The sequence below is a fragment of the Pterocles gutturalis genome, unplaced genomic scaffold, assembly GCF_000699245.1.
Source record: "Pterocles gutturalis isolate BGI_N339 unplaced genomic scaffold, ASM69924v1 scaffold15518, whole genome shotgun sequence".
NCBI classification, from domain to species: Eukaryota; Metazoa; Chordata; class Aves; order Pterocliformes; family Pteroclidae; genus Pterocles; species Pterocles gutturalis.
The window spans coordinates 32,515-48,107 of NW_010118317.1; the positions used below are offsets into that span (position 1 = coordinate 32,515).

General features: G+C 37.0%; 1 protein-coding gene across 5 annotated transcripts in view; it reads right to left on the reverse strand.

The window, feature by feature from the left end:
* Nucleotides 1-15,593, reverse strand: part of MEF2A (myocyte enhancer factor 2A) — a 52,092-nt gene that overhangs the window by 21,826 nt on the left and 14,673 nt on the right. For 2 of the 5 annotated variants that reach the window (XM_010076156.1, XM_010076160.1), the window contains exons 3-5: nt 4,880-5,011; nt 1,290-1,509; nt 1,030-1,089 (exon numbers count right to left, since the gene is read on the reverse strand). In XM_010076156.1, the coding sequence (XP_010074458.1) occupies nt 1,030-1,089; nt 1,290-1,509; nt 4,880-5,011 (412 nt within the window). Of the gene's footprint in view, nt 1-1,029; nt 1,090-1,289; nt 1,510-4,676; nt 4,815-4,879; nt 5,012-15,593 lie in introns of all 5 variants that reach the window. The other 3 variants (XM_010076155.1, XM_010076159.1, XM_010076157.1) reach the window with 3 other exon arrangements.

Below are 15,593 nucleotides of genomic sequence, written 5' to 3' on the forward strand. Positions count from 1 at the left end.
TCTTTGCTGCACATAGCTAAAGAATGGATGAAGAGTGGAAAGTCAATCCTGTGCTTTCAGCCTTGTAGTTGCAGCACTTTTTATTCATAAATTCAATTGCCTGACTTTATCTTCAAAGAACTTTTTCCTAGTTGCCACAATAAGTAGCCAGTGGGCAAATACTGAAAGGTCAACAGTTGATTCTCTAATTCCTTGCTATGAACACATACCAAAGAGAGTTATGTGTGTTTCCAAAACTGACCTTCAGTCACCAAGACATCTCAAGGAATGTCTTTCTGTGACGTGATAAACTTCAATGGCTGCCTGCCCTCTACCAGAATACTAAGTTTTGTTTAGGGGAGACAAAGTATTATTTAAATGAAAAAGTGCTATCATATATTTTTACTGAAGACCAAAAAATACTGTGAAATTGATTTTTGGCAAGATCTCCAATTTGGTTTTGAAAGAAATCCTGATCATCTTCCAAAATTAAGACAGAAGCTATGAGCTTCCAAGATTTATTGCTTTCTTTGTACAACTGCTAGAAAATAATTAGCAAGATACACATGGCAATACAAACAATACAGTCTGTATTTTCTTAATTTTGTTTGGCACCACGACCAGTATCAAACATCCAGGTCTTATGAATACTAAAGTTGGGAAGCCAGCTGAGGTGTCCTTAGTGTAATAGTTTAGTAAGTGCAGTGAACTTCATACAGAGTAAGAAACCTGGTGAACCTAAGATCTCTTTGGAGTGCTGTAATTACACCTGTAAAGAAACACAAAAGCAAGAGCGGCATGCTACTACAGAAAACCACTAAAATAAAAAAATGCAAATATTACTGAAGTGGAAAGGCCACGGCAGTAAAAAGTTACATGCCCGATAAGAATTTATAAGACTTGACAATTATACGGCAACTAAGAAAATTACGACCTTTGTTCTTCCATAACCACTTTTTCAAAAGAGTCAAAATGAAAAATTGCTGTTGAGTAACTGTGAAAATAAAACCACAATACCATTTTTCAACAAGGACGTGATACCACACTTACCAACTGGACTGGTACCAGCTCCATTTGGCACTGTGAGGTCAGCTGTCGCCAGCATTCCACCTAATAAAAATAAGCCAGAGCATTAAATTAACTTGCTTTCATTATGCTTCATATCCTTTTGTACTTCAAAACTTAAGGTGTTAAAAAAAATATAAAATGCACCAATACCATTAAGAACTTGTCACTTTTGATTGTTTGTGGGGTTTTTTTAAACAAAAAAACCTGCATAAAAGGAAAGCACAACAGTACTGAAATCTTACCTGCATTGCCAGTACTCGGTGGTCTCTGAGGGGCCCCAGGTGATACGTTCCGATGCAGGGTGTTCTGAGGTGGGGAGAGCATGGTCGTGTCCGTTAACGATGAACTGGCTGCCAGTGATGGGGATACGAGGGAACTCCCTGGGTTACTGTAGGTTAAAGTGTTGGGATTGGACACTGGAACTGTAACCGACATCGAGAAGTTCTGAGCAGGCAAGCCAGGCTGGAGGAAAGACAAGAAGGAACAGACACAAGACAAAAACATTAGCATTAATTATGTTTGCAGGAATAGCACATTACAAAAAATACACATTAAAGTTTGCCAGGAATTACCCATGTTTAAAAAAGAAAATAGTTAATTATGTTAGTTTTAAAACTCTGTTGAGCATACAATTTTAAAAGGGTATGGTATTAAACTCTTACACATCATAGAAAACAGTTCCAAAACAATTACTCATAAACTTCTAAAATACTGGAAGTTCAAATACAAACAACTGAAGACACTCATATGAATTCGCAAGCTCAGAAATACAACAAATGTATCAGTTAATCTGGATTATTATAAAGCAATGACAAGCTAAACATGTCTACAAATCAATGAACAGTTGCACCTTCAAAATGTAAGCAAACATGCACATTATAAAAGCCAGTTATTACACAAAAAAGGAAAAGTTAGTAATAACATTTTGTATTAATAACCTCGCCAAAATATCACTACTAATCTCTAAAACTTTCTTTTGAAACAGACTAAAAACCGTAAACATCTTAAGAAATTCACTAAGTTCAGTAATTTGAATTTAAACATTTCAATTGTCAATTGTATGTTCCACAAAACCCAGCTTGAATGACCGCTCCATCTTGCTTTTTTGCAAATCTAATTTTTTAAAATCCTAATTTCTACAGTATTATTTAAAAGGCAACTACTTTTCTGATGTATGTATGTTTGCTATTCAACAACTATTTGTATCAAAAGCTTAGATGCCTGCCCATCTATGGTACCCATTTGGTTATGACTAACTTCTTCGACCTTTGTCTCATTCCTATCCTTTGACAGTGACGAGTTTCTGAAACAAAAGGGACTATTTTCTTTCACAAGTCTCATAATTACTGGAAACAAAACCACAACAGGTACAATTTAAGGGTAAAAATTTGGTACTGTTTATTGAGAGGATAGAGAGATACTAGTTTCGATTTAGAGGTCAAATGCAGATGGCAAACATTTGTGACCTAGCAAGTATACTTCAAAAGATGCACTTCTGCCATGTGCAGTTTAAAATTGATTGATACTTCTATATGATAATTGGATAATATTAGAAATACAACAATAGCTATACTAATTAAAAGAGCATAATACATTTTCTACAAGAAACAAATTCTCCTACTAGTAAGAGCCTACGACAGTGTTCGTACTGAAGCATTCCTAAGAATAATTATCAATTTTTGGCACAGATGGAAGGAAAAAGTAATGAAGTATAGTGATGTAATGCTAGCAAATCATTCACAGTACCTAACTAATGACAAGCTGTACTGGTATTTGTTTTCACGGGAAAACTACTTCAAGAAACTACTTAATATCTACAAAAAAATGTTATTTTTAAACGGCATGCTGTCAAGTAACTCAAACTAAACTTGAAATACCTGAAGTATGCTTAAACCAATACACAGAAGATAACAGTTGGAACATTTTTTTCTGCAGGTTTCTGAATACAGAACTAGTAAACGACTGCTTCCCCTCACACCTTACAAGAAAGGCTGCCTCTGCCCATCTATGGTACTCATTTGGTTATGACTGAATTCTTCATGCTTTGCCTCATTCCTATCCTTTGACAGTAACGAGTGCACTAGAACAAAAGAAACTATGTTCTTACACAGACCCGTAAGCACTGGAAATAGAACCATAACCGGCCCAATTGAAGTTACAAATACAGAGCTACAGAGCTAAAAAATAATGTTGCCTTTTTTATTTACACTGATGTCCACATAGACAATCTAGACTGTTTATGAAGACCATAGAAAATCAAGGGAGAGCAATTTAGCTGTATCACACTGAGAGATGAAGCCTGAAGATGATGTCTCAGCACAGAAATGCTGGATATCAAAAGCTTCAAAACAAAGCAGGAACAAAAGACACTGGCCTCGTTCGAGCATAAAGAACTTGCTTAAAAGGAGTGATGCTGGGTGTCATGACTGTCAGTGTGCTGTTAAGTCCCCAGGCCTTATTGCTCTGAACAATAAACGATTTCTAGTATCAGCAAGTCATCTGGGGACACACTACTCAATTACCCCAGGGTCTGTGCTGGTTAACCTGGCCAGTCCATTTACTTTAATTGCTACAAGATTCTCAATGTTAAAAAATTCAAAGGCTCTGACAAAGTCCTTTATTGGTTTTCTTAGAAAATACCTCCCCTGTAATACTCAACACTAATTGCTTTTTGTAGATGGAAATTAAATGTCATCATGTACACCTCCATGAAAACATGCAAAAGTTACACTACTGTTATCCCCAAACTCCACAAGTTCTGGAGCCCAATAATTCTCTTCCAAGAGTTCTTTCTCCATTAAATCTTCTTTTTGCCTTAGACCCCAAAATTGAAGGGCATATATGAAACCAAGGAGAACATGAACAATGTGTCCAGTAAATATATGGGGTTCAGACAATGGCAATTTCATTTTTGAACAGATAACACTAAAATGAAAAATGATCCTCTGATCACACTATGGGATAGGAGATCATACCTTTCCAAAGCAATTAAGTGACTTATGGCTGCAAATAGATTAGGCACTTGGGACAAAATTTTCAAAGATCTTTCAGTGTCCATGGAAGTATCTGTTGGGATTTCAATAGGAGTAAGATGCCAATCTTTTCAGGCTCCCACAGTGCACCAGTGTCTTTAGCTTCTACCATCTAAATACCTTTCTACATCCAGTCCTCAGCAAAGTAAAATTCCACTGATTTGATGATAAAATTAAACCAATTCTATTTGCCTGCTTGTAACATATTGTAAAGTCTTGATTAACAGACAGTTAGAGAGCTACAAGATGTAAATAAACTATTCTACATCCCACGGCAATGTCTATCTTTATAAAAATATTTTAGGTAGGATTAGGCAATACAGCCAGGCTCCTGAAATTTAGAAATGATACTTCATGTTCACAAGGTATGAAAAACTGTGAGTGCGAAAGAGAAGCTAGAGATAAATCTTCTTATTCTTTAAGATAAAACATATTTTAACAAGATCAAGTATCAGCACCTCATTTTCCCTCAAAAATATACATTCCCTTCTCAAACCATTACATCCACTTGTCCTTGCAGTGGTCTTCAGTGGTAAACAAACACTGGGAAAAATCTCATGCACTTAATAGAAGCACAAACCATACTTTAGTACTCACTGCGATTTTATGATTCCGCATCATATTATCAAACTCTTCATTAATTTTTTTATATTTTTCTTCTGTATGTGGCGTGAGCACATATGAAGTATCAGGGTCCGGGCTGTCGCACCCTCTGTGTTCCTTCTTGTTCAGAGCCTAAATAATGAAGTTAATAAAAAGGATCAACAAATAAAAAGTAGAGATAAAATAAAAGTACTTACAGGGCCTCGCTTGAAAATAAAATCACTATCTTCATTTAGTTTGCTGAATCTGTCCTCCGATAGTGGACTGTGCTCAAAGTAATCGTCAGCATCAGGGCTCTCACAACCATTAAGGCCTTTCTTTCTTAAGGTCTGAAATACAATTGGAAAATTCACATACAAATCATACTAACTTGCCAAGAAGTTTTGTATACTACTGAATCATTCAGAGCCACTGAAACTACATGTAATTTTCACAAACAAAACTCATTGTTCAACAGACAGGCTTAGTCTTTCAAAACAGTGGCATAGTACACAAAGAAAAGGTTCATTCAGAGGCACAGATGGATGGCACTTCCAGGAGCCATCTCATGGGTAACTTTAACCTACACCCACTTCATCTCTCCAGTGTTCCATGCAAAACCACTTTTAGATACTAGCTGATGGAGTAAAGTTGCCTGACATAAAAGGAACACTCAAGCCTATGGAAAAGTAGTTAATGTCGTCACTGGTAATTAAAAGCCACCTTACTGGATCCTTAATAAATTGATTCTAACATCCCAAATTTAACATTCATATTTTAAAGAATATACAGTTAAACTCTGAAAAACACAGTGGCTAAAATTTTTGCTCAAATTCAACTGCAGTACATTAATAAATGTAACGCTTGGTCTCAGTAGCTGATAAAGGCAGGATTTTCCTGCACTTCTGCCATCCTGCATGATAACAAGAACTGCAAAAAAAATATAAAAATAAATTACATAATCCCTCTCTAAAATGACTTAGTTTGCTAAATATAAGCTTTTTTCAGACTCTTTTAGACTAATTGGATGCAACTGCTTTATTGGGCTACTTCCTATTTTCTGATGGAGAACTCTCATCAACATCCCCTGGAAAAAAAACCCAAACTTGTCTACAATCTAGGCATTACAAATCAGCTACTGCAGGAAAGGATATGAAACTACAGGTCTTGTGACCAAATTTTAAAAGATATTTGTATTCCTTGTTGTCTTTCTTTTTCACCCTATTACACAATCAGAAACTTTTCTTTGCAAGTTCTCATTTATAACAAAATAAGATTTAAAATGCTTTAATGTTTTTAAAAAGTTTCAAAAGGAAAGAAACATACTTTTTTGAATAGGTACACATTAGCTGTACATAAAGCAGTTGTAGGACTACACAGGCATGAGGGGAGTTGTGTTTTCTTTTTGTAAGAAATTACCTATATTCCATGAATTTTACACTAAAATCCCTCCAGATTTGAAATCTGTGTGCTGACATTCTCAGCACCATAAAGAAATTGCATTTGTTTTCCTATAGAAGCTATGTGTTTCCATAACACACTTTCTGATTTTTAAAAACCCCTTATGTTATAGTTCAGACTATAGTATTCAGCAGCATTTTTTCCTAAAGTGCTATCTACTAATTTTTAGTACAATAAAAAAGCACACAAGGCTCTCTCACTATTCGTACATATGCAAAATACTGCCTACTTCTACTTCAGTTTTAAAGCACTACTTGAAAATTCAATTACGCTGTCTGAAATTCTTTAATATCACAGGTCACCATCAGCTATAATTCCTTCTCAAGTTTCTTGGCTCGCTCTGCATATCCCACACAGTATCTGGAACTCCCACAAAAATGTAATCACTAAATCAGCATATGGGGAAAACAGGTGGAGCTTCCTCCGACACCTGTCACAGCGCCGATCCTGCTCCTCTAACCAATCAGCTGGACACGTATATGGACTTGGCCATACAAGGGCCGGCTGCTCGGCCTCTCAAGGTCGCAGCCTGTTATCCCTCTCCCAGCCCTCCCCTAACAAGTCAGCCTGCCAGTCTTCTGCACTTTGATATCAGTAGGGAAAATGTTAACACTGTATAATCTGGATTACACTTAACCCCTGCAACCCCCAGAATCCTATATATAGAATCCAAATATGTCTTTACATGGTGCTCAGCGTCAACATGCATCCAGTGCCCAAGACACGATTAGAAGCTGTGCTTAGATACTATGAAGAAAGATCTTGCGAGAAATACACATACAGTCTAGTTCAACTCCTTTGAGAAAAATATTAGAGCAATTTTAAGTATTGCAGTATAGGAGTTTCATTAGTGCTCTTTTCAATATTCTGAAACAATCAAGTGAAAGCTTTTAAGCGTAATGCTGCCAATTCATCCTCCCGGAGCTGTCTGAAAATTATACTCAAAGTTCTAACGTAAAGGAAGGGATTTAGTTAAATATAAAAATGCATCCTTCCTCTTGGTGAGCGGTTATTTTTATTTTTGATAACAATGGGGTTAACTCTGCTTTGACTCATGAGGAAGGAAAATGCCTCAGTATCTCCCGTTCAAGATTCTGGAAACCTTCACTCCAGATGGGGTTCCTGTCATTATGGAAGGATTTAAACCATGGTTCACTGGTACAGATAAAAAGTCTGCGTCTGATATCCAAAGCTCTGTCTCCTTATCACTCAAACATGAACTGCCACTTTGAGGACCTAACCATAAAAAGACTGCCAACTTTATCATTGCCCAGTAACATAACAGTAAAGCATTTCTGCTCCGTGGCTCGTACGAACAAGTGGAATGCTGTAATCTGTTCACACGGCCAGGCGAAGCCTACGCGAGACAGCCCAGCCTCAGCTTTCTCACAGGCTACAGAGCGAGACATGATAACGGGCCCTCGCGCGAGGGAAAACAAGGAAGGCCATGGCTGCTGGGAATCGCTCCGTGGGGACACAGGAAAGCCAAACTCCATAAACAACTGCTGACTCCACCCTCGAGATTCGCTAGTGCTGAAATTTGTTATTTCTCCGATTAATATAAATAACTCACCCTCCCTGAGGTATTTCCAAGATATTATCATGTAGACTGCAGTTTTATTAACTCTGAAGATGGAAGGGGTGAGAAAAAAAAAAAATACCACTTAGTGAGACCAAATAATATCTGTTTAACATGAAGAGAGTTTTCTTTCTCTGCTGTGATACACAAGCTTATTCAGAATAAAAATCGGAGTTTTTTCAGCTGAGGTTAATAAATATAGAACATAAGTTTTCTTAACTACAACAAGCAGGAAAAATAACTTCAAAGTTTTGCTATTTGATGCTCACTGCAATCAGCTTCTGACGTTAAGTCTTATTTTCCAGATGATCTAAAGGAAACGTGCAGCCTTTTCAGTTAATTTGTATTACTTTCCACTTCCTTTAAGACTTAGCCAAAATTACTGGAAATTGTTCCAACACGTTTGCCAACGCACTGTATTGTGCCTTCAGTAACTGAGATTGTGCAGCTTTGATATTAGACTGGATTAAATAACTGATGAGAGAAAAGTACTGATTTTTGTCAGAAAATAGTGCAAAGTAGTTATGAGGAACCAATGCAGGTATGAAATCTTTTTCTAAAAGAATCAAACAAACACAACATAGTTGTGTCAAATACAAAGTTGCTATACAAGTGCTCCAGACAGCTGTGGTCATCTTGATATTGCAGAATGACCCAGAAGTTTTAAAATGCTTTTGTTCCCACTCCGTAAAATTGAAACACGCAAATATTATTACTATTAATTTATTTTAATTTTTTTTTAATGGCAGAGCTTAGAAAACATTGTATGAGAACGGCTGGACTAGCTATGACAGGTTTAAATATTACATTCAAGCACATGACCCAAGAGCCCCAATATTTTCCTGAACTTCCCCACACATATGCAAAGTATGTTTTAATTGCACTGCATTTTGCTAATTTAAGACAAGAATCATGCCTTGGCAAGAAGCATTTAAGGAACAGAAGAAGGTCTTCTTGCAAAACAACAACAACAAAATAATTAGCTTCACTCCTCAATTCAACATAACTTTTACTGAAAGCAATCATACAGACACCAAGGAGTACAAAATACAACAAAGTTATTTATTGTATGATCCATGAGGAGCAAAGATTATATCCAACCATCACAGTGTAATTATCTTAGCATAAGCTTCCTCCTGCAAAATCCAACAGAGAAACATGAAATGCAGGTGCTTTAAACCTGCTGAGTCTCCACAGCGTGGTATCAAGTCACCACCTTGTTCCAGCCCAGCTGCACGCAGCTTCTCTCACAGACTTACACTGGTCATCAGCAGATCTGGAAACCTGAAACTCTGAACTAATAAACACAGATTACTGCTACCAGAGATGAAGTGACAACCCCCAACTGTCCTCCTCCCCAGGAAAGATCCTCTTTTTTATATCCAACTCTGAAAGGATGTGTTGCTAATGGTTAAAAGAGCACAATCAGCATGTTTTGTGCCCCGATTAGTGAGTGTGGTTAAAAAGCCAAGACTTTTGGTATTAGCGATCTGGGCTCCTTACCAGCACTGGCAAAACTGTAGAGAACTTTATTATGTTCATTGTCACCTCAGGAAATAATATTTTTCTGTCTTAAAGCAAAAAAGTTGGGTGACCTCATGTGTGAAAAGTGTCACGAAGTGCAAAAAAGTGTCAGTTCATTCAAAACATTTTCAGTGTTGGGTTTCTTGTAATATTACACAAAAAGGAAATGGTTGTTGCTATCAACGCTACTACTATGTATCATGTTAACAGCTCTATTTTTGCACTTACTATTGGAGCTGGCCAAACAGGATTTTTGTTGGTGTTTCAACCCAAATCATGAGGAAAAACACTTCCATAATTTAACTAAAATTGAAATGAAAAGTGATTTCCCTTAGAAAAGGCAAACCTTTCAGTTAAAACCAGTCGCTAGTTCTGCTTCTGCTGTTGCAGTCAGAGGATGGAATACTTCTTAAAAAATTGTAATTTAAAAAAGTGTTAAGTATTCCTCAGTAATGGAAGAGGCTCCACTAATACTGCCAAATATTACTGCTGCTCCAGTAGGCATGTACAACATGGTTATCAAAAGGACAAATAACTAAACTCCTGATGCTCTAGAGAGCTCCCGTGCAACAGTGGAGAGGACATCGCTGCCACTTGCACCAAATTCCAAAGGCTCCTCACCCACAAATGCACTCACCAAGCTCTCACACGGCTCTTTGCAGGAGGGACAAGACTGAGCCATCTGTGATGAGAATAACAATAACATCACTGAGCCAAGAGATCGTGAAGTTGCAACCTCATACCACTGCAACAGTGCCCTTCCTATCCATCTTCAGGCACAAAGAAAAATCATTCCCCAAACTGAGACCCAAGGACAGCTGAAAGCTATTTAGCCATAATGCAGCCTTCAGGATCAGTCTTAAATTCTGTCTCTGAAGATGATTACAGAGATCCATGATTTCAGGTTATTTCCCCACGTTTCATGAACTGCTGACATCTCTGTGGGTGCAGTTTGACAAGCTGACTGACAGGAACAACCCACTGCCACAGAAAGTGCAGGATCCTAGAGACCACCCTTACACCAATTCTGATATTCACTCGAGCCTGCAATAAGTCATTTTTTCTTCACTAAAATGCAGACTATTCTCCTTGGCCATCCTTTATTTAACTTATTTTAGCTGGATTCATTTTCAGTTGCAGCAGGAAGAAGCTGGTTTACCAGTGTAGGGGCTGAGCACCAGAGATACAAAGCAGGCAGAAGGAACAGCATGTCCTGTCCGGCAGCAGCAAACCATTGCCTCAGCCACCACTGATAATCCCACTTGAAAAGCCACGCCTTTTTTTCTGAGATATTCACAAAACAAAGGACAACTACAGTAGTCGCAGCACCAGACTCCCACCCAGTTTTCATTCTTATTATGTGAAACATCAGTGAGAGAAAAAAGGGCATCTTCCTTCAGTGCAGTTCAGCTCCCTTCCCGCAGCGGAGAGACTTCAGCTGGCGAGAACGACTGCGTGTACCACTGCAGACTCCACACACAGCAAAAAGTCATGCTGAAAGCATGACAACTGCTTTATTATTTGCCTCCTGTTACATTCTATTGGCAGAAGTTGAACTTAAAACCAGGCTGGATTTTTCTTCTAACACAAAGTATTTCTCGTTCATCACCCTAATCATTACTACGGTGTATCATCCTCTACATAGAATCACTTCTCCCCTACTATGTATAAAACATATTCAAGTATCCGAGGAGTATTCTTGGTCACTGAAAGCTATTTCTAGATTTTCAACTTCCTGCAGGTGAGTTTGGCTTCAGAAGTAGCATAATTTTTTTTTTCTCTGCAGTAACACATTCTGCAAACTCGGAGCTTGACCCTGCAGTGTTGGGTATATGAATTTACCATTGCCTAAAATACAAGCAGGAGTGAATCCTAAATGCAGCATACACATCAAAAGCAAACAATTGGAGAAAAGCCATATAATTCAACTCAGTAATTCAACAGTGTTTTGTGTTTGAAGCTCACCAACATTATTTCTGTAGGCTTAAATTTATTTTTTCATAGTTAGATGTACTGGACTATTTTATGTAATGTTTACAAATTCAGTAAATTTTCCTCAGGCTCTGCTAATGTTCTCAACTTCAACCACTGAAGCATCTGCAAGTTTCATTATGAAGCTGTTTTCCTTTTCTTTGAGTTAGGAGGCTATTTAAGTTTAGCCCTAATACTGCTCCTTTCAGTACCCCCGACACATTTTCAATTACATTTTGCTATGCTATCAGTTAGAATTTCACATTCTAATTATAGCCCAAATACATACATCCCCAAGCAGCACAGTAAAGGAGAGTGGGGCACAGCTTTCAAAACTTTAGTGAAATGCATAGGAGGTCAAACTAGATTAGGACAGACATTCCCATGAGCTAAGCAACTTGGAGAGCTTAACTTCTTAAAGAACAAGGCCCCACCAATCTTTCTGGTAAACTCCCCAGCCAAAATAATGTATACTAAGTAAAATCTGAAAAATTTTTATACTCTACTTTTAGCCTACTTAAATAATATTACACATACTTATGCTCAATTAGTAGTGGTATTTCAAAAGTAAATAACTGATATCATGCAAAAAAATATCTAGACATGACAAATTCTGAGTACAGTACTTCAACAAGGTTTTCTACAATGATTATATTTCTTGGACAAGTATTATAGTATGTTAGGAAAAAAAGGATATTTAGGATTAATTGCTTATTCTGTGGTTTTTACAAACAAACAAACAAAAAAAAAACCCAAGCCTGCCTAGCAATAGTCCACGAAATACAAGGAAGAGCCCTTTAAGCAATGCTCTGCTATGTTCAGTTTTAGGTAAAAGTATTCATCATTTACAGATGAAAAATGTTCATGATTTGAAATTTTATCAGTGTCCCTGTTATATACCACTGTAAGAAAAGACACTGTCTTGTTTCAAATGTTGGAGCACTTCCAGTATCTGGCAAATTTTAACATGTATCCCTGGCTTGCCAAACATGAAAGCTAGCTGTCAAATTCCTCCAAGATATGATAAAGATGGCACTCAGGATTCAAAGTCTCATTTATATAAAATAACACAAACAAAAGGTTTTTAGGCGAGATATGGTATGAAGCTTAAACTCTAGCTTGAAGCATCTTTGCTGTGAAACATTATTTTAAATAGATAAACTACAAGCCATTACTAAGAATAACAATTTTATGGGCTATAAAATCCAGTCTTCTTTTCAACCTCAGAATATGACACAATGCGCTGGACTAGAAGGTAGAGGAAAGGAAACAGCTTACTTGTATTTGCGAGTTAGAGAAATACTAAACTGCAGGCTTTATAATGCAGTTGCTGACCTACAACAAAGTTGGATTGCTCATTCCTAAATTAACTTCTTGAGACTTAAAAGCATCAGTAATCCATTAGCACTGATAATAGTTTCCACAGTGAAAGCTAAGCCAAGCTCTCGAAGTCTTGATATTTGCTGCATTTGTCTTTTTTTCACTTTCTAGACAACTTATTAGATCGTTGAATTTTATATTGCTAGGCAGGTTTTAATTTACCTGTTTTATAGAATGAGATTTGACATGAACTAGATTTTTCCATTAAATAGTACTAAACTGCCAGCCTAAGCCAATCTTATTCAATCTTTTTATTAAAATCAAAAGACAAAGTAGATCAATGCTCATCTTCAGGAAAGATAAACTATTCCTTAGCATATAAATGTAATATATTTTCTAGTCCTTTCAGGGAATGCAGTCTGCAACAAACAAACAAAAAACCAAGCAAAGCAGTCGCACGATAGAGTGTTCAAAGAGATATTTTTATGGTACATAAATGCTTTTTTCCATCCTTACTCAAGTGACAACATATATATGTCCATACACATCCTCCCATATATAGCTTTTCATGTACTTGCAATGGTTAAAGCATAAATCAGCAGCAGCAGTAGCTGACTGAATGCCTCCTTTCAGCAACAGTACATTGCTGATAAGCCATATGGAACATGAAAAGTTTCCAAGTGCAGCAACCCATCTGCATAATATCCTTCATAATCTTTTAGAAGTTCTTTAGTAAAAATATTATCTCCTACTCATAGTTTGCCAAGGAAAATTTTCTAAACTCTGATTACAACTCACATAAAAAGAGTAGGTTTCTTTTGGTCTACCTGCCTATGCTGTATTGCTATTTCAAACATTTCTCGTCCTTGAAAACTGGAAAGGATAAGAGAAACTATTTCAAAGTCTTGGTAGTCAAGATAACTTAGTATTATCAAAACAGCAATTACAACACAAATAGCAACTATTCTCAAAGAAAATAAATTTATACTATTGTTAAAATACCACTGACATGTAAGATTATGGGAACCAGCTACACTAACGTCTACCAGAATAAGATTCAATTACGTTTAATATGGGTTTGGAAATACCATTTTGTTTCACCTAAAAAACAAATATAGACATATAACATATATGTCTATATATAAACATATATAGACAAATAACTAGAAGCATGTGCAGGTGAATGTGTGTGCTCTAAAGTGTGTGCACAAGCATTATCCCCGTTAATAGTATTACTGAAGATTTTTTACCAAGAAAACCCCCAAAATAAGCAAGTTGAATAAGACAACTGAAAGCAGGTACTCGTAAAAACTGGCATAAGGATGTACAACAAGAAGCAGCGAGCCTCTCCAGAAATAAAGAAGGAGGGTACAAGCAGATACATCTCTTTTTACTGAATTAAAATAAGGAGAATGTAGGACTTCAAGAAACAAAGCTGTAATAAGTATTTCACAACTCGTGTTTTGAATACTGAACTTCTCAGTTACATGTCAAAGGAATATATTTAATGTGCTTTTCCTTGCATAACCTTCACTTAGAGTGAATTATTCAGAAGCCAAAGCACCTTTTGAAGAGTGTCCTTACCTAACCTGAAAAGGAGGCAGGAAATCAAAGATGAGACCCAGGGAGGTAGAGCAAGAAGACTATGCAGCAATCAGGGACAGTGAAATATGAGTAAACTTTACTCTGTCATGTGTAATTCATGTCAATATTGGACAAAGACTGTCTCTGGCATGCTTCTCTTTTTTTTTTTTTTTTTCCTTTTAACAAGTAACTACTCTCAGCAAGTATTGAATTGTAAGTTAATGCAAAAAAGAGCAGGGCTTTAAACAGTATTGGTTTGTTACAGTTAAAACAGCTTTCAGTGGGTCAGTGTGCAAGAGGTTTGATCTAAAAAATCTCTACAATATTCCCAATGAATTTAGGAGTTTTTAATTAAAAATGTATTCACTTCCTACTGAAAGTAACTGAGAAGTAATTCCACTGAAACTAATTTAAATGTTAAAATTCACGCTGCTGCCAATTTAACTAACTTCACTAGCATTCCATAGTCTATGCTATAAATTACAGATATGTAAGCTCCCACGTTAAATATCACACCACTGGTGTGACATTAACAAGATGTAATAACTATCACTGGTAAGTCACAAAAAGACGTTAGCACTGTATGTGTATCGATTTGTAAGTATTATGAAGAATAAGAATGATATGGCATAATAAGGGTTGTTAGGAGAATCATAGGTCTGTACCACAAGAACTACCACCATAAATACTTTCTTTATCCAGTTGATAAAACAGTTACTGTGCAAAACATACCAGGTGACAGGATCAATGTGAAGTCCCTAGTGCAGATGCATGTTGAGAATGTGAGAGCCTAGATGGGCCACACTACTTGCAGTAAAACACTGGCAACGCAGGAATCACAATGTCCATCCTATGATCAGAAGTATCTTGTCACACCCACGTCAGTTACATGACTGGGAGGTTTTAGGACAGTATGGAGATCTAGGCCTTTTTTTCTTGGAGGTTAGATACTCCCTCAGCCCTCTTCTTGACCATTAGTTCAAGGCCCGAACATTAAGATTATACATAAGCAAAAGTATTAGAAACTTCTCAACAGAAACACTGCACGTAAACATGCTGAGGCCCAAAAGGCAACTAGGAGCAAAGCATCCTATAGATGACACTCTCCCTCCTTTGTGACAGTTTATACTAGAACACAAGTTGATGAACAGCAGTGATCACGAATCCAGCACTTCTACTGTCCCTTCTGCAAGGCGGTTAATCCTTGGCAGATTGGCAGGGCTGACAGCTGAAGACACAACCAAACCCACATGCTTGAAAGTCCATACCTGGGGTTACATTAACTCTCCACTGAAGTCAAAAGCATCATCAGAAAGAACAGTTATTTATCTTACTGTAGTGCCAAGGAGATGCACTGTTCTGGGGTCTATTCTTTCCACGCACAGCTTGTGTAAAGTCACCCACTTCATTAACAGATGCCATGGTCCTCGCTTCGAAATCGCAAAGTAAAAATAAACTCTTCTAACTGTCAGTAGAGAATTTCAAGAGCACCA